General features: G+C 32.0%; 2 protein-coding genes across 2 annotated transcripts; both read left to right on the forward strand.

Moving 5' to 3' along the window:
* Positions 1-10789: 10789 nt before the first annotated feature.
* LOC132187486 (uncharacterized protein At1g15400-like) lies at positions 10790-11664 on the forward strand. Its single transcript, XM_059601811.1, has one exon. The coding sequence runs from the start codon at positions 10925-10927 to the stop codon at positions 11285-11287; it is 363 nt and encodes a 120-aa protein (XP_059457794.1). The 5' UTR covers positions 10790-10924; the 3' UTR covers positions 11288-11664.
* Positions 11665-19368: 7704 nt separating this feature from the next.
* On the forward strand, positions 19369-22833 carry LOC132186776 (probable polygalacturonase At1g80170). Its single transcript, XM_059600835.1, has 9 exons — positions 19369-19644; positions 19963-20094; positions 20189-20359; positions 20643-20663; positions 20782-20989; positions 21510-21591; positions 21673-21781; positions 21896-22012; positions 22327-22833. The coding sequence occupies exons 1-9, from the start codon at positions 19435-19437 to the stop codon at positions 22606-22608; spliced, it is 1332 nt and encodes a 443-aa protein (XP_059456818.1). The 5' UTR covers positions 19369-19434; the 3' UTR covers positions 22609-22833.
* Positions 22834-22896: the final 63 nt, after the last annotated feature.

Below are 22896 nucleotides of genomic sequence, written 5' to 3' on the forward strand. Positions count from 1 at the left end.
AAAAAAAAAATCTTTCACAAGATTCATGGTATCATGCTGAAAAGATAAGGAGCGAAGGTAGGCCAAGTCGTACCTCCTATAAAATATAATGTTTGGCTGGTCGGCAAAGTCCCACTCTCGTAAATACATCATGTCTTTCTCTTATCCCACTTTCATGTAGATTTTTTAATAAAGTCGATTCAAGACTTTACGGGTACTACTACATTAGTTCAATTATATAAAAATAAGATGAGAGGTGAATATATAACATTATTATTTTATAATATGAAACCAGAATTTACAAATACACCATTAATAAAATATTTCAAAGTTTTGCTTCACATTTCTCTATCCAAATTCCAGGAGAAAGGACGGAAATTGAGATGGACCTTTTGGCATTTTCCCTCACGTGCAATCGAGAGAATAGCGGATAAAAACAATTTTAATAAAATGTTTCTTGTTTTCTATTGATTTTGTAAGCTTTCTCCCACTTTTTATTTTTATTTTTTCTAATTAACTTAATTTGTCTTCAGTTGAGCAAAAGTTCTTTTCATTAGGGGTGAAATAACAGTTGCGGTTAGCAGTTAGTGGTTAAAATCGCTAACCGCAACCGCCTAGGCGGTTAGTAATTTTTACTAACCGCCTCTGCTAACCGGATAACGGTTAACCGCCCAGTTAGCAGTTAACCGCTTTGGGATAATCGCTTTTTTCTACTGCTTTTTTGGGCCCTTTTTTAGCCTTTTTTGGGCTTTTTTTTGAACCGATTTTGGGCTGATTTTGGACCGGTTTTTGGCTCACTTTAAACATTTTTTTTGTTCAGTTTAAAAGTTTTTTTTTCCCCCTTTTCATAGCCATTTTAGCATTTAAAATTGCTATATACCAAAATCTTGTTGGTTACCTTCTACAAATCTACACATAATATAATATAAATTGCTATATACCAAAATCTTGTTGGTTACCTTCTACAAATCTACACATAATATAATATACAAATAAAATTACAACAAAATCATCACTTCACTTGTAGTCATATACATAAACTCAAACAAGTTCATAAACTCACAAGCAAGTTCATAAACTCACAAGCAACCAAAAAAACCAACATGGTTGAACTTGAAGCTTGAGCCTCATTTCAATCAACCAAAAAAAGTTCATAAACTCACAACTTATTGTTATTTATTATATGAAATATATGTATATAAAATATAAATATATATTATATTTTAAAAACAAAGCAGTTAGCAAGTAGCGGATTTCCAAAACCCATTAATCGTTAACCGCAACCGCCTAGGCGGTTAGCGGTTTTTACTATCCGCTTTCAAAGCGGTTAAGTAGTTAGGCGGTTAACGGTTAATGGTTATAGCGGTTAGCGGTTGCGGTTAGGCGGTTTTAAATTTCACCCCTACTTTTCATATTACCTATTAAAAAAAATAAAATAAAAATAGAAAAAGATAACCCCTCAAGAGTGATCAGAAGAAAACAAATAACATGGCATCCTTAACATTAAAATTTTGTTGTTTTTACCCTTCACAGTTCACACCATACAAATGCAAAGCCCACTAAATGACAAACCCCATTAAAGAAAATGTTACAATGAAAAAATTTAATATTTTAGAAGATATATATATATATATATATTACTTAAATTTATGATTTAAAAATTTCAATTGTTAATTTCTTTGTGTTAAAAATTCCATAAAATCTGCATGCATCCAAATCTTAAGCTCAAACTTCATGGAAAAACAGGGTAATTTTAAAAGTTTCTCTTGTATTACTCTTGTTTCTCTAAAAAAATGAGATAACTTTTAAAATTATCATCTGATTAAAATCTAATAATGATCAATCACAAGCCCAATGGTAATTTTAAGAACAATATCATCATTAGAGGAACACAAAAGTGACACAAAATTGACTTGTAGCATTACTCGAAAAAACATGTTATCATAAAAATTTTAACAAAATAATTATTATCATATATATTACCACCATTGGTCTTTATCTGTCGTTATTGTCATTGTGATCATTATCATTACTAGAAATGATAAATATAAAATTGGTCCATGTGATTTGACTAAGTTACAAATTACTTTATATGGTATAACAAATAATATATAGGTTTATGTAGTTAGCCTAAATTATAAATCACTCCCTGTGGTATAAAAAAATAATTTATATGTCCTCAAGGTAGGCCAAAATAACAATTTACTCATTAAAATCAATTTTTGTTAAGTAATTTAACAAAATCCATTACTTTGTTACATCATACCCTATAATAAATTAACATAATCTCTAAGATATCCAAAATTTTACTTTGTGTATAACTCTTCCTCATTTTTATCTTCCGTGCCACGATTTAGGAACATATTCCGAGAATTTGACAGTTGCATTTTGTGAAGCGGCTAACAAAGATGAAGATGAGGGACGGAGAAAGGGTTACGCACGAGATAAAATTTTGGAGATATAAGAGATTAAGTTAATTTACTGTAGCCATAAGACGCGGAGTGGTGGCTGATGTATAATGTTAGCAAGCGTCGTAAAATGATGTAAAAAATCATAATTGTCATTTTTGAAAGTCAGAAATTAATAATAACACGTGTTGTGTTTTTATTGGATATGACGTGGCAAAGTCAAAGTGACAGATTTTGTTAAGTTACTTATGCTCCGTTTGTTTCGCCGTAAAATGATTTCGGGAAAATGTTATCCGTATTTTCGAGTATTTGGTGCGACGTAAAATTATATTCAATGAAAAATATTTTCCCTTTGACGGAAACTTTTTTTTTAATTTTCGGAAAATTGTTTCTAATTTTAAAAATCGTAAACCATTTTTCGAGTTTGAACATCTCATTCTCAAATCCACGGACCTTACCAAGACCCGCTCAGGACCCCGCCGGGACTTGACCGGGACCCAACCAAACCTGCCCGAGACCTAGGCGAGACTCGCTTAGGTCCTGCCCGGGACCCTGCAAGGACTTGACCGAGACCCGCCTGGAACCCGACTGACCTGCCCGGGACTCACCCAGCACCTCGCCGGGACTTGACCAGGACTCACCCAGGATCCGATCGGACCTGCCTTGGATCCCCACCAGGACTTGCCCGAGACTTGTCCAGGACTCACCCAGAACCCGCCAGGACATTTGTGGGACTTGATCGGAACCCCGCAGGGACCCGACGTCAAAAAAAATTTTCAGCGAAAAACATTTTCCTGGGAAATGATTTTTTATAAAACATTTTTTAGTATTTTGCATGTACGAAAAATGTTTTCAATAGAAAACATTTTCCGGTATTTGGTGTACGAAAAATCATATTAAACACTAAATTACAAAAATATTTATGTTGGGTCATGGGTGGGACCCAAGCTAATCCCGATGGGGTTCGGGCAGGTACCGGAAGAGTCGTAGTGGAGTCCCTACGAGACTCAGTTAGGACACCTCTAAGACTTGGTCGGGAAATTTTCGTAATTTAGAGTTTAATATAGTTTAATGAATATTATATATATAATTATGATTTTCTGTATGCGTCAAACACCGTAAAATGTTTACGAGTAAATCATTTTTCAGAAAAAACATTTTTTGTTGAAAATATTTTATAACAAAAAATATTTTACGTCGAAACAAACAGAGCCTTAATATAAATTGATTTTAGGAAGTAAACTGTTATTTTGACATATATTGAGGACCTATAAATTATTTTTAACAGCAAATAGAGTGATTTCTAATTTAGGCCAACCACAATGACCAATTTTGCATTTATCCCTTACTAGAAGTATAAATTTATTGATTTTTAATTCTATTAATTTAAAACTTGTCATTTGAAAATTTATAATAATTTATAAAATTCTAAATCCCTCAATAAACCCTTTTATGTTATTTTATGTCCCCTCCCACAAACGAAAGTGGGCTTTACGTCTGCATGTGAAAGTGGAATAAAAGAGAAGAAGGCCATGAGATGAGATGAGGAGTAGAGGGATGAGTGGCGAATGCACTTATTCTCTTTCTTCCTGTATGACGTGTGTGATGCCGTTTATCTAAAATAAAAGTAAATAAGTCTTAAACTTAATTTCATACTAAGTTATAAGTCATAGCTGTATACAAAGTTATGGTCTATAAAATCATTCTTAAAAAGAACATTTTTTTTTTTTACAACGAATACAACTGTTTTCTTAATTGCTATAGATAAAAGGGAGAAAAATATTGACATGACCATAGTATAAAAAATTGTTGAAAAACATAAACATAAAAGAATAGAGTTTTATTATCTATATATGGGTGTACGTATCTTTCTTCAATAACTCACAAACAACGATTATTTTTAAGTGCTCTACACTGTACAGTGTCAGTGACGCCTCTCATGTCATGTCCATATTTAAAAAAAATTCAATGATATGTTTTATTAAATGAACAAAACGCATATGCCTACAACCTAATTAAGAGAGAGACGAGAAAGGATCAAGAGAGATTCATAATTTTATTTTCTGAATAGATGGATTGAATTGAATTAATACACATCCCAAAGGTTATTTATAATTAACCAACCAATAGTTGTGAATCAAGAGGTAAAACTCGTAGCATGGAAATTACATTATCAAGAGATACATTGGACGAACCCACTGTAAGTATAGTAAAGTTCAATTCAATTACTAACAAAAATAATATATTATTTTTTGTTAGTAATATATTAGAATATATTATTTCATTTGTTAGAATATTTTATATTTTCCTTATTTAATTTGTAATGTAGGAGTTTATTTCTTTCCTTAAGTATTTTAGGGTTTATTTTGGTTTCTTGCTCACTACTCATTGTCTCTCTATAAATAGAGATCTATGTAATAGTTTAAGATAATTCAAAAAATTCAACATATATAAGAAACAATTAATATACAAGATGTAGCTCATATGTCTCTCTCTGCTTCCACTCTCTTTTATTTCTTTCATATTTTATTATTTTTTATATTTTATATATATATATATATTTCAACATGGTATCAGAGCCATGTTTCTGTTTCTATAGCTTTTAATAAAAGTCTTATGACATTTCTCTAGTGTTTTCTAGCATTCTCTTATGAGGATCTCCCAATTTTGTTGTGATCCACGTAGCTTTATTCATTGGCGAATCTTGGCACAATGTAGTTTGGCTATTTACAGGATTTTTAATGGCTAGTTTTCATTCTCCAGACTCATTGTTAGTTGCAGCTTGGCCCTTCATCAGATTCTTTTAGTTAGAGGCTTGTCTCCCTTTATGGTATTTCTCTGACCGCCACTTTTAGCATTTATTGTCTTTCTTGTTGATGAATCTTGGCAAAATGTGGTTTGGCCCTTCACAGGTTTTTAACGGCTAGTTTCCGTTCTCTGGCCTCATTGTCAATTTCGGCTTGGCCCTTCACCGGATTCTTTTAGTGGCTTGTCTCCATTCTCCAGTATTTCTCTAGCCATCACTTTCAGCCTTTCTCGCCAGCATTGTCTTGATCCAACCATCAACTTCAGATGCCTTTAATTTATTCTATTTTCCAAACTCAAGCTTACACATTGAGTTTGAGGGGGATGTTATAATATATTATTTCCTTTGTTATAATATTTTATATTTCCCTTATTTAATTTGTAATGTAGGGTTTATTTCTTTTCTTAAGTATTTTAGGGTTTATTTTGATTTTCTTGCTCACTACTCATTGTCTCTCTATAAATAGAAATCTATGTAATAGTTTAAGATAATTCCAAAAATTCAACAAACATAAGAAACAATGAATATACAAGATGTAGCCCATACGTCTCTCTCCGCTTCCGCTCTTTCTTTTCTTTCTCTTTCTTATTTTCTTATTTTATATTTTGTCTTGTACAAAATATAAAATAAGAAAATAAGAAAGAGAAAGAAAAGAGAGAACGGAAGTGGAGAGACATCTTGTATATATATTCACTATCTCTTATATTTGTTGAATTTTCTTAAACTATTACATAGATATCTATTTATAAAGAGACTATGAGTAGTGAGCAAGAAACTCAAAATAAACCCTAAAATACTTAAGGAAATAAATAAATCCTACATTACAAATTAAATAAGGGAAATATAAAATATTCTAGCAAAAGAAATAATATATTCTAACATCCCATCTCAAACTCAAAGTGTAAGCTTGAGTTTGAAAAAGAGAAGAAATTAAAGGCATCCGAAGTTGATAGTTAGATCAAAGCAATGCCGGCAAGAAAGGCTGAAAGTGACGGCCGGAGAACGAAGACAAGCCGCTAAAAGAATCCGGTGAAGAGCCAAGCCGCAACTGACAATGAGGCCGGAGAACGGAAACTAACCATTAAAAATCCTATGAAGGGCCAAACCACACTATGCCAAGATTCGCCGACAAGAAAGACGAGAAATGCTAAAAGTGATGGCCGGATAAATACCAGAAAACGGAGACAAGCCACTAAAAGAATCTGGTGAAGGGACAAGGCGCAATTGACAATGAGGCCGGAGAACAGAAACTAGCCATTAAAAATCCTGTGAAATTGTGCCAAAATTAGCCAATGAATAAAGCCGTGGATCACAACAAAATTGGAATATCGTCATAAGAGAATGATAGAAAACACTGTAGAAACGTCATAAGACTTTTATTGAAAGTGACAAAAACAGAAACGTGGCTTTAATACCATGTTGAAATATATATAAAATAATAAAATATGAAAGAGAAAGAAAAGAGAGTGTATAAGCGGAGAGAGACGTATGATCTACATCTTTGTATATTCACTATCTCTTACATTTGTTGAATTTTCTTAAACTATTAAATAGATCTCTATTTATATCTATTTATAGAGAGGCAACAAGTAACGAGCAAAAAACTCAAAATAAACCCTAAAATACTTAAAAAAAAATAAAAAATAAATCCAACATTACAAATTAAATAAGAGAAATATAAAATATTTTAACAAAGAAAATAATATATCCTAACAATATTTATAAACAATTTAAAAATTCTTAGGATCGCCAAAGATCCCATCTACTGTGGACTATAATCTATAAGGTTGACCGACACAGAGAGAGGATGAAAACAAGTTAAAAAAAAAAAGTAACATGTGTTTACCGATCTCAAGGCAACTTTCAATATAACACTCATTGAAATTTCGGCTTCATGATTATGTCATATTTGTGTCCGTACTTGAAGCTCATTCTCATTTATTAAAGTAGGTGACATTAATGAGTAATGCTATATATATATATATATATATATATATATATAATCCATTTATTTACATTTTATCCTTTAAAATTGATATGGCATAGTATTTTTTTTTTTTTCCTTCTTTTAGTATTTGGTACATAAAAATTATTTATTTATTTATTAAAAATTTACACCACATCAATTCTAAGGATAAAAAAAAATAAAAAATGATATATAACATTACACGACATTAATTCAGTAAAAAATATCCTATCGATTATTTGATTAATCATAACGATTAGAGGTTGGATTTTATGGACAACAATCCTCTATAATGGGGATCTCTTTTCTTACTTCTACTTTTTCTTTTATGAATAGGCATATGATGTAAGAGGCTCTCTCCCTTTGTGTGAACAGAAATTTTCTTGCTCGAACAAGAAATTCTTTAACTAAAGTGTTTTGAGTGAATTTTTATATCAATCACTTAAAAATAGAAAAAAACAACTTAAACGTTAGCTAACAAAAATTTTCTCCAAACTGGTTTGGAGAAAATTTCCTTCGACATAGTCTAATAAGTGTCAAATATCATTTTCACATGTTTTGTTTAATATTTTAACAGCCATTTTTTGTTATTTCACTAATTTAAAAATCCAAACATTAATTCTTTAAAAACCCAAAAATATTGAATGACATTTGTCACTTATTAGAATAGGTTGTTTTGGAGGAAAATTTGTGTCCAGCATATCCACATGAGCCGGCGTAAAATAAATACAATAAATAGTCGTAAAAGTAACATTATTCTTATTAATCCCCTTCTCTTTTTAATAGGGAAAGAATAACAAGGAATCCCGATCTAAATTTAATTCATTATGACTTTATTTTTGGTTATTAGATTTTCGGTTCATGATAATGGTGATGATGAGGACAAAGACATTTTTAACTTGATGGTTGATGGTGTTTTAGACTTACAATTGATTAACCGAATTTTTGGTCTTGAATTGATGATGCTAGTTTACCAAATTTCAAGACCCCAATTACTAGCAATAAAAGGAGTGGGGCCAAATATTTTATTATTGTCTGACTTCTTTATTTTCTTTTTTTTTTTTTGGCAATAAATATATCATATTCAAATGAACAGAAATTTCTTCGGAAACGGTCTAAAATAAGTTTCCTCCAATTTTTTTTTTTTTTTTTTGACATATCCACACAAGAAAAAGGGATGAGGTATTCGAACTAATGACCTCCGCTTCATTAAGCGTGGTCCACAGTCGATTGAGCTACCCTTTATGGACCTCCAACCCATTTAAAATTTTGTAAAATATCTATAAATATTTAAAACGTTAGTCTAAGTTAGTAAATTATTATTAATGACTTTAAAAATTTAACGTACGTTTTAAATGTTTATAGATACTTGACACGATTTAAAATGGGTTAAAAAATATTTCTTCCAAACTAATTTTAAAAAAATTTCTATTCTATTCAAATATTATAATTAATTCATGTCTTTTGACTTCCATCAGCAAGCAATTGCAGGATGGGGTTGCCATGTTTGAAAGAAGAACATTTAAATGTAAATTAAATTTGAAATAAATTTCTCGACAGGGACTGATCATGATGAGAAATGCCTTTTCTGTCTTTTTGATTTGTTGACTGAGATAAAAAAGGCCATGCAATTTTCCTCAAAGGTTAGAAATTGTGCACACTTTTTAACTGCCCCCTGCTCACCAACTTGAGGGTCAACGGTATTTATAATTTGGTAGTTGTATGCATGATTCTATTGCAATCTCACTACCTAATTTGCAAATCTACTAGAATTCTAGAACAGTCCTAAGAAACAATATTCATATTGGTCACAAACATAGGTTCTATTTGGTTTGCATTCACATTTTACAAATAAGAGAGAGAGAAAAAAAATTACAAAGATAAAGAGAAGACAAAGCATAGAAGATTGATCTAGACAACATAGGACGGAAAGACAGAGAATATGAATTAAATAATGGATGTATATCACAAGAGAGAATTTGACGAGGATTCGAGAAAAACCCTAGCTGCCTAAGGTGAATACAAAGAAAATTGTCTTTGAAAAATACTGAATCGAAATAGATTGTCGAACTTAGCCCACACGACGTACGTAAATAGCAACTTCAAAGTGCTTGAAGTATGAAACAAGTTTAGAACTTTTTAAAAGTTTAGCTATCACATGCATGATTACGGAAAATTCTAATGCAATATGCTTGGATGTCTTTAAAACCCATACATGATACTTGTTAAATAACAAAAGCAGTAGATTAAAACCAAAGAAAACATGTTAATACATATTAAAACAATCCAGATTGAGGTTTAGGAGTTACCTTCGATCTTTTGATGATGAGGCTTCACAAAAGTTCTCTCTCTCTAGCATCTCTCTCCTATGACAAGATCAATCCTCCGAATTTACTTTTATAGAAAAACACATAAACATTATGAAAAAAAAAATATAATTAATACACTTTGTTTTAAAATCCATGTGTATAGCTTTTAATTTCTTAGCGTTTGCTTGGTTATGCCAAGAATTTATTGGCACCTAAGAAAAAAAGGCCAAAAAAACATAATTTTAGTGGCGTTTCCAAAATAAAATAAAATAAACCCGAGGATCGGGTTTATTTTATTTATTTATTTATTTTGTGTGCCTCAATTATGCCTAATTATGCTGATTCTTGTCATCCTTATGTTGGTCTTCTCTGCCATTGTATGTTATGGCACCATCAACTGATCAACATGGGACAACTCTGCATCAAAGCATCTCTTTTTAATTATTCCCAATCCCAATTATCCCTCAATTATATTCTGTGATAAAAGAGAAAATAAAATTAAAAAAGAGAATCATCGTGTTCCTCGATTATGCTACTAATTAACAAAGGATTCTTGGCTTTTGTTTATTTTTATTTTTTGGGCGATTATTGTATTTCTTTTTTGTTTTTTGGGAGAGGGCTTTTTGAGAGTGACAAGCTATCAATACTCACTATAAATTCAAACCCAATTTCCCAATTCATTCCTTATTTCCTTTCCTGTGTTGTCCAATAAATTTGGCTTTGAGTATTGTTAATAAAAATTAAAAAAAAAAAAAAAAAACTATATGTATTTTTTTTTTAATAAATTCGTATTTAATATTAATTTTTTGATTAGAGGGAGAGTTAAATTAGTTGTCAAATTTGTTTAGCCTCGAAACTACTTGGAATCTCCATTTAATGATTGCGATAATCACAAAAAACAAGGCGGCTGGCTTTTGCTTCTACGAGATAACCAAGGTCTGGTCAGCCGCGGTGGACAAAAAGCTCAATCACGCAATATTTTTTTTTTTTTTTTGCTAAAATAGAAATAATAATAATAATATTCAAACACATGCATATAAATATCCTACCTCTCAATTCTCAAAGACGTAACAAAAACTTAAAAAGAAATTATCTTTTTATATTTTCAGCATATTTTCTCTCGATGCTAAAAAGTTTATCTGGATTAGATTTTTCTGTTTATTTACCTTTTTTTAATTCTAGTATATTTGTTGCGCGTAGTTATAAAAAATAAAAATAACATAACAAAACATTCACTACACGTAATAATAATAATAATAATAATAAAAGATTATTGACTTGGTTAAATAAAATTAAACCTTCTCCATAGGACCATATCCTTCTGATTTTCCTCTCCCTCTCCCTCTCTCTCTATATATATATATATAGAAAGAAAAGTCTTCTCTTTACAACAACTACAGAAGTTTGATATTGCTCAAGAAGGATCCACAGAGAGAGAGAGAGAGAGAGAGAGGGAATGGCCGGACTGCAAAGATCTGCAGTTTCATTCAGGAGACAAGGCTCGTCGGGATTTGTGTGGGACGACAGATTCTTGACGGAGGAGCTGAACAAAGTGAACAAGAAGGAAGACCAAGAAGAAGGACAACAACAAGCGCAAAAAGAGCAAGAGAAGCTGGATATCAAAGAGGTGAAGGCACCAAACACCATCGAGCGCAGCCGATCCAACGGCGGAGCACGCGGCTACCGCACCGGAAAGGTGTCTCCGGCGATCGAGCCGCCTTCCCCGAAGGTCTCCGCTTGTGGGTTTTGCAGCGCCTTCGGAAAGCCGCCGAAAAAGGGTGGTCGGAGGACAAACGCTGGTAAGCTTAGATCGCGGTAGAGTTTCGCGTTTTCCGGTGATCGGAGGTGGGATATTCCGGTGGTCATGGGGTTATATAGGCTTCTCTCCTACTACGTATTGATTATCATGTCGTAGATTCTTTCTTTGTTCTTCGGTAGAGGGATCATTAAGTTCATCTCTATAAATTGAGATGCAAGAGAAAGAGAGTTTTAGGAAAACAATGACAAATGATGAATGTTTTCGATCGCTTCTAGATTTCTTGTTTTTGTTTCTTGGATGTCCTGTTCCTGTTCCTGTTCCTGTTCATGTTCATGTTCATGTTCATGCTTTGTTTCTTTTAGATATCAGAGATGGTTTTGTGGTCTGGGTGGATGTAATTATATGTGTATATATATATCGTGGATTTTTCTTTTTTATTTTTAGTTTGAGGAACTTTGTACAAAGCAATTCTCAGATTGGATCTCTTTGTTTTTCTTTATCTCTCTCTCTCTCTCTCTTTCTCTTTTTCATTTATGATTATTCAAAAGTGGCTTCGATCTGGAATTTCAACTTATGCTACTTGATTTGTTACAGAAAAAGAAAAATCTCATCAAAGTTTCTAGATTGGAATCGTTTGTTACTGTAGATTGAGGGATTTCACCTTCTGGATTGGAATCTCTCTCGATCCCTCTCAAACTCAGAAACGTCACAACATAGGAGATTCTCCTCCAACTGCTTCCTTAGCTATAGATTTTGGTGTTCTTGGGATCATCATAAACTGTGGTGGACCTTACTATTTGTATTATTAAAATTTAATATTAATTTATCATTAGTGATAATTTTAACAATCACATTTATGATAATTTTAATAGTCACGTTCATTACGAGAGAATAAAAAAAGATACGAGACTTTATTTTAACATTAATGACGGTCGGTGAATTTTATATAAAATTTCTCACATTACTTATGCAATTCTAACAAATAATTACCCAATGATTTAAGTAGATAAACTTTTTTTTGTTTGGACCAAATTAAGTTTACAAAAAGTGAGCCAGAGCCCACCAAATCCCACTCTAAATATACCAATTTCTTTATCAAATATAATGTTTTTGTTACCAAGAGTAGCGGTTTTAAAACATGAGTTTGACTTTTCGCAATGAAAATTTATTTACACAAACTCAACATATCTAAAGAGATTATCCTCTCTAAAATATGTAGAATGATTTGGGGCAATTATGTAGGATAGTTATCCTGGGTTGAAGATGGAGAAGGTGACAAGTTGAGGATGGGTGGGTTCCACTAAAATTGACGTGAAAAAAAAAAAAAAAAAAATTTGGAGAGGGAGACAAAGTGACGTAGGAAAAAAAATAATTTGCGCAGAAAGAAAGAAAAAAAAAAAAGACGTTAGTCTTTTGGGAGCTCCGATACTATGTAAACTCAAAGAATGTATTATTTTTCACCTTGCTGTTTACAATTCAAATGTACAAACTTTCTTGAGATAATGTAATTTATCTGTATAGTTAATTAATATTAACTGCTTTGAGAATTACTGATTTTTTTATGGGGTTGAGTGAAGTTATAACTCAATTGATTTTGAAGAAGCACCTAGCCTCTTGCCGTTCTTAGTAGTTCTCAATGGAAACATAATAACAATATATATACCCGTCCATATAATCTTTTGATGATGCTCATGTTAAGAAAATTTAGGATTAAATTCAACTTTCAACTATCCTAGCTATTGGTGTAGATCATGGAGTCAATAAGCCTAAGCAATGAAAATGAAAAAATTAAGAATATTCTAGCATTAGCTACGATCATGATCACTGCGTGGGATGAATATTGAATTAAATTCTCACGATATATATATATATATAAACACATGCTATTTTTGCATGAAAAATTGCCTCTTCTGCGGTATTAGCAAAGAAAAAAGCATGCAAGAAGCTACTTTGAATGAAGAAATAGCATCATCCAAGCAAAAAAGATGAATATTAATATCTAAAAAGATAAATTGCCCACCATTCAACCAAAAAGTAGTATATATATAAAAAAAACAATGGTTATTATTAAATTAATGATATATTTCTACAAAATATGTGCTATTATTTATTTATTTATTTATATAGATGGTAACATTAAAAGAAATACTTCTACTAAATAGGTTCTCTAAGTACCTTCTACTATAAAGTATCCATCAAAGAAAAAAAAGAAAAAAAAAAAAAAAAAAAAAGTATCCATCAAACATTGGAATCATTTTTCTTTCTAGTTTCGTTTTATTTGTTTACATTTTTCATTTGGATAATTTCATGAAATTGCCTTGGAAGTGTAGTATTTCAAACTAATTTTAATAGATATACCATATCCTTATCCCATCCTCAAAATTTTAACAAACAGGTTATTTGCACTATTTCAAATTGAGAAATACTTCAAATACTATCATTCTCATTCTCAAACTTTCAAATACACACTCTTTGATGTGGTACTAAAAATTATCGTTGGATTCAAAATTCAATAGTTATGCATCCAAAATTTAATGGTGATTTTTAATGCCACAGTAGCAGCATGCATTTGAGAGCGTGAGAGTAAGAGTGTGTGTTTCTCTTTCAAATTTTGATCCCTCCTTTCGTGCTCAAGTACTACTAATATGCCATCTTTGACTGATCATGTGCAAAATCTAACCCAAAAGTTGTTTAGTCTAGATCTTGGCCTGGCCTAGCTCTAAGAGTTTGTTTGAAATCATGTTTGAAAAATAGAGTTTTTGAGTAAAAAGAAACGTTTTTTTGGCAAAAACTTCATTTTTAAGCTTTTACCAAGAGTGCGTTTTGATCATTTTTAGAGTAAAAAAAATACAAGAAAAAAATACATTTGAAATTTTTTACCAAACATATATACCAATTTTTGTTTGACACGACTTTTTAAATGCTAAAAGTACTTTTTAAGCTCTCTAATGCAATCTCAAACATGCCCTAGATATAAGATCAAAATGAACAAAGTAAGGCCATGTGTATATATTGTTTGAGTAAATAATGTTATTTAGTGGATTCTTTTATAATTGTTATACAATTTGACGATGTACCAGTAAAAATTAGCCATTGAATTAGCATTTTTTAAAAAATAAATGATTAATTTTCACTGTCATGTTATCTTAATTGTATGACAGTGATATAAGAATATGCTAAATAGCATTACTCATATTCCTTTATTAGAAATTGGTCAATAACACCAATTATATATTCATTGATTATGGCTATGGAAATTGTCACCACAATTAATCATTGATTTAGAAAAGTGTTAGGGTCCCTTTCGGTCGACCCACCACTATTCATATCAAAAGTAATAAGGATTAAATTATTGAGAAAATGTTGCATCTTCAATGATGGAGCTCTCACTAAGACATCATCCCCCACCATCTTGTCTACAACGTAATCGATCAAATTGCCTAATTTCGTGATAGGATGCACTGAACACTCTATATGGCTAAAAAAAAAAAAAAAAAAAAACCCAAAAATAGAATATATAATAATAATCCAGGATTAATTTGGAGTGCGACGTCAATATTATTAGACAATTATAAGATAAACATTATAGTATCTAACATTACTTCGCTTATAATTTTTTAAATAAAGAAAATAGTTAGATATATAGGTGTTGTTTGTTAAACAACATCACATTCTCCCACATTATTCATCTCATTTTTCAAAAAAATCAACATCAAAACATTCCCACTTTTTATATCACATCATTTACTTTTTATATTATATCATTTACTTTTTACTACTATTTAAATAAAAAAAATCATTACCAAACAAAATTTTCTCACTTTTCAATATACAACTTTTTCACTTTTCTATACTAACTATTATACTAATTTTTTTCATCACCAATCATGAACAATGCATTGTAAAGCCATTGTTATTTACCAAACAAGGCCTATATATAACTTTTATTACAAAGTTAGTTACAAACTGATGTGATAATTTATAATTAATAAAATAATAAAAAAATTGATATATTAGATTTTTTTGTTTAATTATTTTATGGAGTATGAACTCCCACTTAAATGTATAAATAATTTCATAATATAAATTTATAATACTAGTAATGCTAGCTAGGGACCCTTTTTTTATCCTTCTAAAACTGATGTGAGTTTTAAAATCACTATTAAATTTTAGATGAATTATACTTGAATTTTGATCAAATGGTGATTTTGAAAGCCATATTAACTTTAAAAGAATAAAAAAAGAATAAAAAGATGGTCCCTAATATTATTCTTGTAATACCCCTAATACTAGCCTGAAATAAATGTAAATAAGGTAATTTACATGCATGAAGCTGGGTTTATGGTCATAATTAAGGGCAAAATGAGAGAGCACGTTAAGATTATATGAGGAAGGAATTTATTGATGTGATATAAAGTAAAAAAAAAAAAAAAAAATTTGTGAGAGAAAAGTGAAAAAAATTATTTGGTAATGTGAAAAAAATAAAATTTGAAGTTAAATTTTTTAAAAGAAAACTGAAAAATGCTTTGCCGAACACTGTGAGTGGACCGTCCTGTGAGAACATAATGAGACCATCCATATCCGATCACCCCACTCTTTTCAATATTTATTTTCTTAATCTTTTAAATTTGTCCCTGTGGTGGACAAAACAAAATGACTCATAGTTCTAATTAGCTTAAATCCAACTGATCCACGTGTGAATTTGAAATCCATGGAATGTTTTATTTTTTAAGAAATGCTATTTTATATTTTTATATATATTTTTTATAATATATTCGGTTGATGTGATATGTTTAATTCACTTTTTATTTTTTATTTTTATAATTTTTAATAAAATTAATTTAAAAATGGATCAAGCGTGAATGCAAAATAGTTTTTTTTTTTTTTTTTTTTTTCAACACTCCATGAAATGTATTTTGATTACAATCATTTTACAAAGTACACAAAATTCCTTCAAATTGGTTTGAAGAAAAAAAAATTTCAACCTACTCTAATAAAAAGAAGGGAAATGTTAGGTATTTTTTCAGTGTTTTCTTGGTATTCTCTCAACTGTGATATGACTTTTAAAATCACTAATAGATTAAAAATCAATAATGATAATCTTAAATTTAACCATGATTTTAAAAGTCATATCACAGTTTGAGAACACAAGAAGAACACCTAGCATTTCTCTAAAAAAAAATAATCTAACATGTTATATTAAAGGACATTTGACATTTATTATAGTAGGTTGGAGAAAGTTTTTATCTTTTATAAAAAAAAAAAAAAAAATGATATGTGCTCTTCTGGTCGTAAATTGACATTTTTAAAAAAAATTCAAATGAAAAAAATAAAGACTTTTTGTTTTTTTTTGTTTCACTTAAAAAAATTAATATTCATTTAAAATCAATAGAACACAAGAAATAATCATACATTTCTTTTTTACAAATGAGAAAAAAGAAAATTCAATTTCACACGTCCGGTGGGAAACCAAGCACCTGTCATTCCCCGTATGATGACGGGTCAATTTACACGGAGATGCGTGTCACCGACATCGCAGTCAAATTGGACCATCTGCTCCTCTGCAAGTTAGCCGCAACCATCTTTGACTTTGGTTCTCTTTTTCTTTTTTGCTTTTTCCTCCTTTCCAGGTCGACAGACCACAATACTGGGCCTTTGAAACTGTGGAAAAGATTGGGCCAGTTGCTTGCAAACTTGATCAGTCTAATGGGTCTAAAATTCATCCTTGTTCCCATTTCTCATGTTCTACGAGGTAATAGTGTCTACTAATTTCCCAGCATTCTTGGAGAATGGTAATTCGGGTTGGTTGGTGTGTCTCATTGATTGACCCACTAACCCGTTAAGGGTTAATTCCAACACAATTCATTTAGTTAAACGGGTTAAATCTATTGACTATGATACAACCTATTTAAATAGGCAAGTGACATTGTACGACCCATTTGATAAATATGTTGTGTTGAGTTGATTAGAGCTTGGCAATTTTGATACGACCCGACAACTCGACTTGAACACGATACAAAATTATCGGGTTTGATTTTACTCTAAACGGGTCGACCTGTTTATGACCTGTTTATTTTGCTCTTAACGGGTCAACCTGCAGGTCACCCGTTGGTGATTTGTTACACTCGTTTATTTATTTATTTATTTTTTATTTACCTTTAACGGGTTTGGGTAATCACTTTCATTTTCAAAAAAAAAAAAAAAAAAAATTTCACTTTCTTGGCTAAACGGGTTAAGCGGGTCGTGTTGGGTGATCTAAGAAATTGTTGTGTCTGGGTTTGGTGGGGCCGACCCGTTGGCAAAACGGGTCGTATTTGAATTTACCCTAAACAAGTCGCGGGTCATTATGGATTGACCTACCGACCTATTTTGCCACCTCTAGATTCGACCAAGCCGTATAACCCTACGAGTTACTGGGGACTGATTTGTTATACCAATTTCCTTTTCTTTCTTCTTTCTTGTTGCCAACTGCACAAATGTGGCATGTTGTAATGAGATCCGCAAGCTTGCTTGCACCATTTGCTCAAATCTGGCTTCTTGTAATGAGAAACGCAAGCTTGCTTCTACCCGGTAATTTCTCACTTGTCTGCGTTCCAGAAATTTTTCGTCATTATTCACATTCCTTAAGCAACTGAGCCTTTCTATATATGAGAGATATTTTTGTCTTTAAAATTTTTGAGGAGACAAACATATTGGTTCAATATAACTAACCGGTGGAAAGGATCTTAATTCTTATTTTGAGGTGTCTACCCTACACGGCAAAAACTTTACATAAGAGCATTATTTGCAGCCTCAGCAAAATTATTTTTAGTTATTTTAGTGAGGTAATTTGGTGAAAATGTCTAAAAAGCCTCATCACTTTAATAGAAAAAAAATAGTGGGTGAACAGAGTTTGAACTATTTACTCACCCATTGAATAAAAAAATAATTTTCTTAGAGCATTCCTAGTAGCCTTACCAAATTTTACTCACCCACTTTTGGTTATTTTGACAACTCACATTTTTAGAGTACCCACAGCAACCTCACTATTTTGACAATCCACTTTTACTGTTCTATTTAAATATTATTTTTCAAAGATATGTTTATTCTTTCTTTAACTTTTATATTTTTGAATGTTTGTATTTTTTCAATGGTCTATTTTAAGTATATTTGTCTTATTCTAATGGTAATATTTTTAAAAATTTGTAATTTTTCTAATGGTCAGAAATGGCGAGACTCGAATTGATGAAGGATGAAATGCTGGAGAGAAATGACGCTCAGAAATGGCACCAAATGCTGAGAGAAAAGAAAAAGAGAAGGGAGAGAGGCTGCAGAGAAAAGGAAAAGAAAAAGAAAAAAAAGAGAGAAATGAAAAGTATAAAAGAAGAGAGAGAAATAAGTTGTTTAATCAATAGACGAGTGAATAATACTTTTTTATATTTGATAAGTACTGTTTATTTTACTATTTTTTTTTTGTTAAAGTAGTGAATTTGAACAATGGAGATTTAAACCACTTTTGTTAAATTCCCTCACCAAAATAACCAAAAAATGATTTTGGTGAGACTGCATTAAAATACATAAAATTAAACTTTTGGTTATTTTGGTAAGTAAAATTTGGTGATGATGCTATTAATGCTCTAAAAAATAGCACTATTTGCAGCCTCACCAAAATTATTTTTTGGTTATTTTGATGAGTCAATTCGGTGAAAATGCCTAAAACGTCTCATTTTCAGACCCACCACTTTGATAAAAAAGAAAAAAGAAAAAAGAAAAAAGAGAGTGAGTACTATTCACTCACCAATTGAATAAAAATGGTTTCTCTCTCCTCCTTTAATAGTAAAAAAAAAAAAAATTGTTGTAAAAGAATATTTAAATGGAATAATGAAAGTAGATTATTAAAATAGTGAAGCAGTTGGGATGCTTTAAAAAAATAAATAATTAAAATAGAAAAAAAAATGTACTTTTAATTATTTTGGTGAATAAAATTTAGTGATGGTCTAAAGATTAGAAAAGAAAGATTATTAATAAAATAATATATAATCTTCTTATACGGCGTGTCGCGTATCTATCCATCAAATGGATGATGAACAGAGATAAACGGCGTATCGTTCGGTGGGAAACACAATATTTTAAGGAAAAAAAATATTCACTCACTCAGTACCGACATTCTGAGAGCTTCCCAGAGTGTGAAGTGAAGCCTCCTCTGCTCTTTCCTTTTACAACAGAACATGAAAAAGTACAACCTGGGATGTTGTTGTTCATCTTCAACATGTCTCATGCTCATATTTCTGGCCTCAAACCTCGCATGTGTACAAGGTTTTGACTCTCTTTTACAGCTCCCACAATCTGGGTCGGCCAGGATGCGGCCTAGATCCAAACGGGTCCTTTTTCTTGGCGACTTTGGTGCACAAGGAGATGGCCTTCATGATGATACAAAGGTATAGAAAATCCTTCAACTTGGGTTTCTTTTTCAGCTTCTTATAAAAGTATGTTTTTACTTTACCCGGGCGACCTATCATTATTTGAATTCAAAATATATTCTTTTTATAATGTATGCGAGCTGTCATTCTAAATTGATTAATCAATGGAGGTTGTTAAATAATATTCGAAGTTTTTTTTTGAGGAGGGGGAGGAATAATCAAATCAAATCAAATATTAATTAATTAATTAATATTGATTAATCATTGGGATTTAGGAAGAGGGTTGGAAATACATTGCTCAAATCTTGTTGTTGAGTAATACTTTGATGATATCAGGCCTTCAAGGATGCTTGGGAAATAGCCTGTTCTTTCTCTCCAAGAGCAAGAATTGTAATTCCTGCTGGAAGAACTTTTCTGATTCATCCTATTGACATTGCTGGGCCTTGCCGATCAAAAATCACATTACAAGTATGTTCAAATTTCTGTTTATAACCAAATTAGACAAAAATAATTTATATAAGATTATTGATATATTCAGTTTATTGGGTTATATTGTTAATAGATCTCTGGTACAATCATGGCACCCAAAGATCCTGGTGCCTGGTTTGGTATGAATCGACGTAAATGGCTCTACTTCCATGGGGTGAACCACCTTACTGTAGAAGGAGGAGGCACAATCAATGGGATGGGACAGGAATGGTGGGCACGGTCTTGCAAGACCAACTCCACAAATGTATTCATGTCTTGCTCCTTCAACCTGTTTCTTTTAAAGATTATATTGTTTGTCTGCTTATAATCACGATGGTTAAATCATCACTTATCCTTAAAAAAGGATGAATCTAATCATTTAATTATATTCTAATTCTCCCCTTCCAAGTGAAGCTCAACATGTGAAATATTTAACTGAAATGGGGGATAAACTATTGAATCAGGGTTCGAACTCAAGACCTTTGTTTTGAAAACCTTTAATCATTTTAATTATATTCTAACAGTGGCTTCTTATTGTCTTGTGGCAGCCATGTCATCATGCTCCGACGGTTAGTGCTGCTGTGTTTTTGGAGAAATTTTCAGTTGGTTTCATTGATTTGATTGTTTCTGCTTTCCATTCTTTCCATTTTTTTTTCTCCTAATATACTACAAAGAATTACACCGCAGGCCTTTACTTTCCATAGGTGCAAGTATTTGCATGTGAAGCACCTCAAGGTGGTTAATAGTCAACAAATGCACATGTCATTCACCAAGTGTCTTCGGGTTGTTGCAGCCCATCTCGATGTGATAGCACCTGCACGTAGCCCTAACACTGATGGAATTCACATCAGTGCTTCAAAAGGTGTTGAGGTCAAGGATAGCATAATCAGAACAGGTTGGTTATAACATAACACAAAAGGAGTTAAATCAGTTGGTTTTAGCCAAAGTTTCCAATAACATAGGCTCGTTTGATAACGTTTTTTAGAATGCACCTTTTAATTTTAGGTTGAAAAAATGGTCTAATGTGACATAAAGCTGAAAGTAGTTTTGTGTTTAAAGGTGTTGGCAAACGAGGCGGTTTTTGAAACTCCCTTTCACATAATTTTTCAGAAGAATGAACTTCAGACTACATAGCTAAGGCTTATATGGATGAGATTTTCATGCTAACATGCTTATTTGTGGTTTAGCTTTGAATATACAGATGCCTAGATTTTGACTGCCTTGAAACAAAATGTATCACTGAAATTCAAAGATAAATGTGTTCTTCCATTTAGCTGTTTCTTCATTTTCTAATCAACCCAAAAAAGAAGAAAAAAAACTGCAGCATATTTCATTTACTGAAGTTCATAAATTTCTTTTCCATCCAAACAATGCACTGCTAATTGTCTTATGGAGAGATCTTAAACTGACTCTAGGGGATGACTGCATCTCTATTGTCAGCAACTCTTCACGGATCCGGATCAGAAACATTATCTGTGGCCCTGGTCATGGCATAAGGTAGACGAAATGCTCACTTCCAACAAGTTAGAACCAGGGATATCATGAACACCTTAACTAATTCTGATCTACATCTTTCAGTATCGGAAGCCTGGGAAAATCAAACTCATGGTCACAGGTGCATGATGTAGTGGTTGATGGAGCTTTCCTCACCAACACTGCAAATGGGGTGAGGATCAAAACATGGCAGGTAATCTTCTTCTCCAACCTTGCATCTCTCTCTCTCTCTCTCTCTCTCTCTTGCAGAACATACAAGCACTAATTCATGGTTGATTGAATCCATGTTTTCTTATGTCTTCATCAGGGAGGTAGTGGTTTTGCAACTGGGATTTCCTTCCAGAATGTGCTGATGGAAAACGTATCCAATCCAATAATAGTAGATCAATATTATTGTGATTCAAGGCATCCATGTGCAAATCAGGTGAGATTAAGCTAAGTCTTTCTGGTGTAATAGCGTAGATGTAGCTAGCGCTTCTTTATTTCGTTAAACTGTAGTATCCCGACCACTCCTTAAAAGGGTGTAGAGATGGTCGGCTAACCCCTTGGGAATGGTCGACCATGCCCACAGCTGTCTTGGGGTGGCCATCCCTTAATGGTTTTTTTTTAGTGCTTAAGTGGCTCAATTTGGGCCGTTCATTCAAAATGAACAGCCTAAATGGAGGGAATTGTAGATAGAGCTGATTAAAGTAGAATATAATATCATAGGCTAATATGTATTATCCTGTGGGCATGCAGACTTTGGCTGTAAAAGTGGCGAATATATCCTTCATGCACATCAGAGGGACTTCAGCTACAGAGGAAGCAATAAAATTAAGTTGCAGTGATGACTTCCCATGTGAAGGGTTATACTTGGAAGACATTCAACTTGTATCAAGCTGTGGGGGAATTACAAGATCTTTTTGTTGGAAAGCGTATGGGTCGAGTTCGGGTTTGGTAAACCCACCTGCTTGCTTTTCTTGTAGTGAAAGCTACATTAACCAGAAAGTCTTACTGGATTCTGGCATTCATTCCATCTGAAGAGAGATCATTCAGTTTTGAATTTGTATAGAAGAATAGCAAAGAGATCAACTCTTGTGCAGATATACGGCATGACTTTGTGGGGTTCAATATACCTAATTCGTACATAAATTCCTCGATGATTCCTTCTTCCTATTATATGTAAATCATTGAAGGACTATACTCAATAAACAAAGCATAATTTAGCGAAATTCATCAATGCTATTGCTGTGCTTTTCCTCTTTCTGCTATGTTGTTCAATGGGAGGAGCTTTCTGCAATGTGTATGATACCAATTGTGCATACAGAA

The sequence above is a fragment of the Corylus avellana genome, chromosome ca7 (assembly GCF_901000735.1).
Source record: "Corylus avellana chromosome ca7, CavTom2PMs-1.0".
Classification (NCBI taxonomy): Eukaryota; Viridiplantae; Streptophyta; class Magnoliopsida; order Fagales; family Betulaceae; genus Corylus; species Corylus avellana.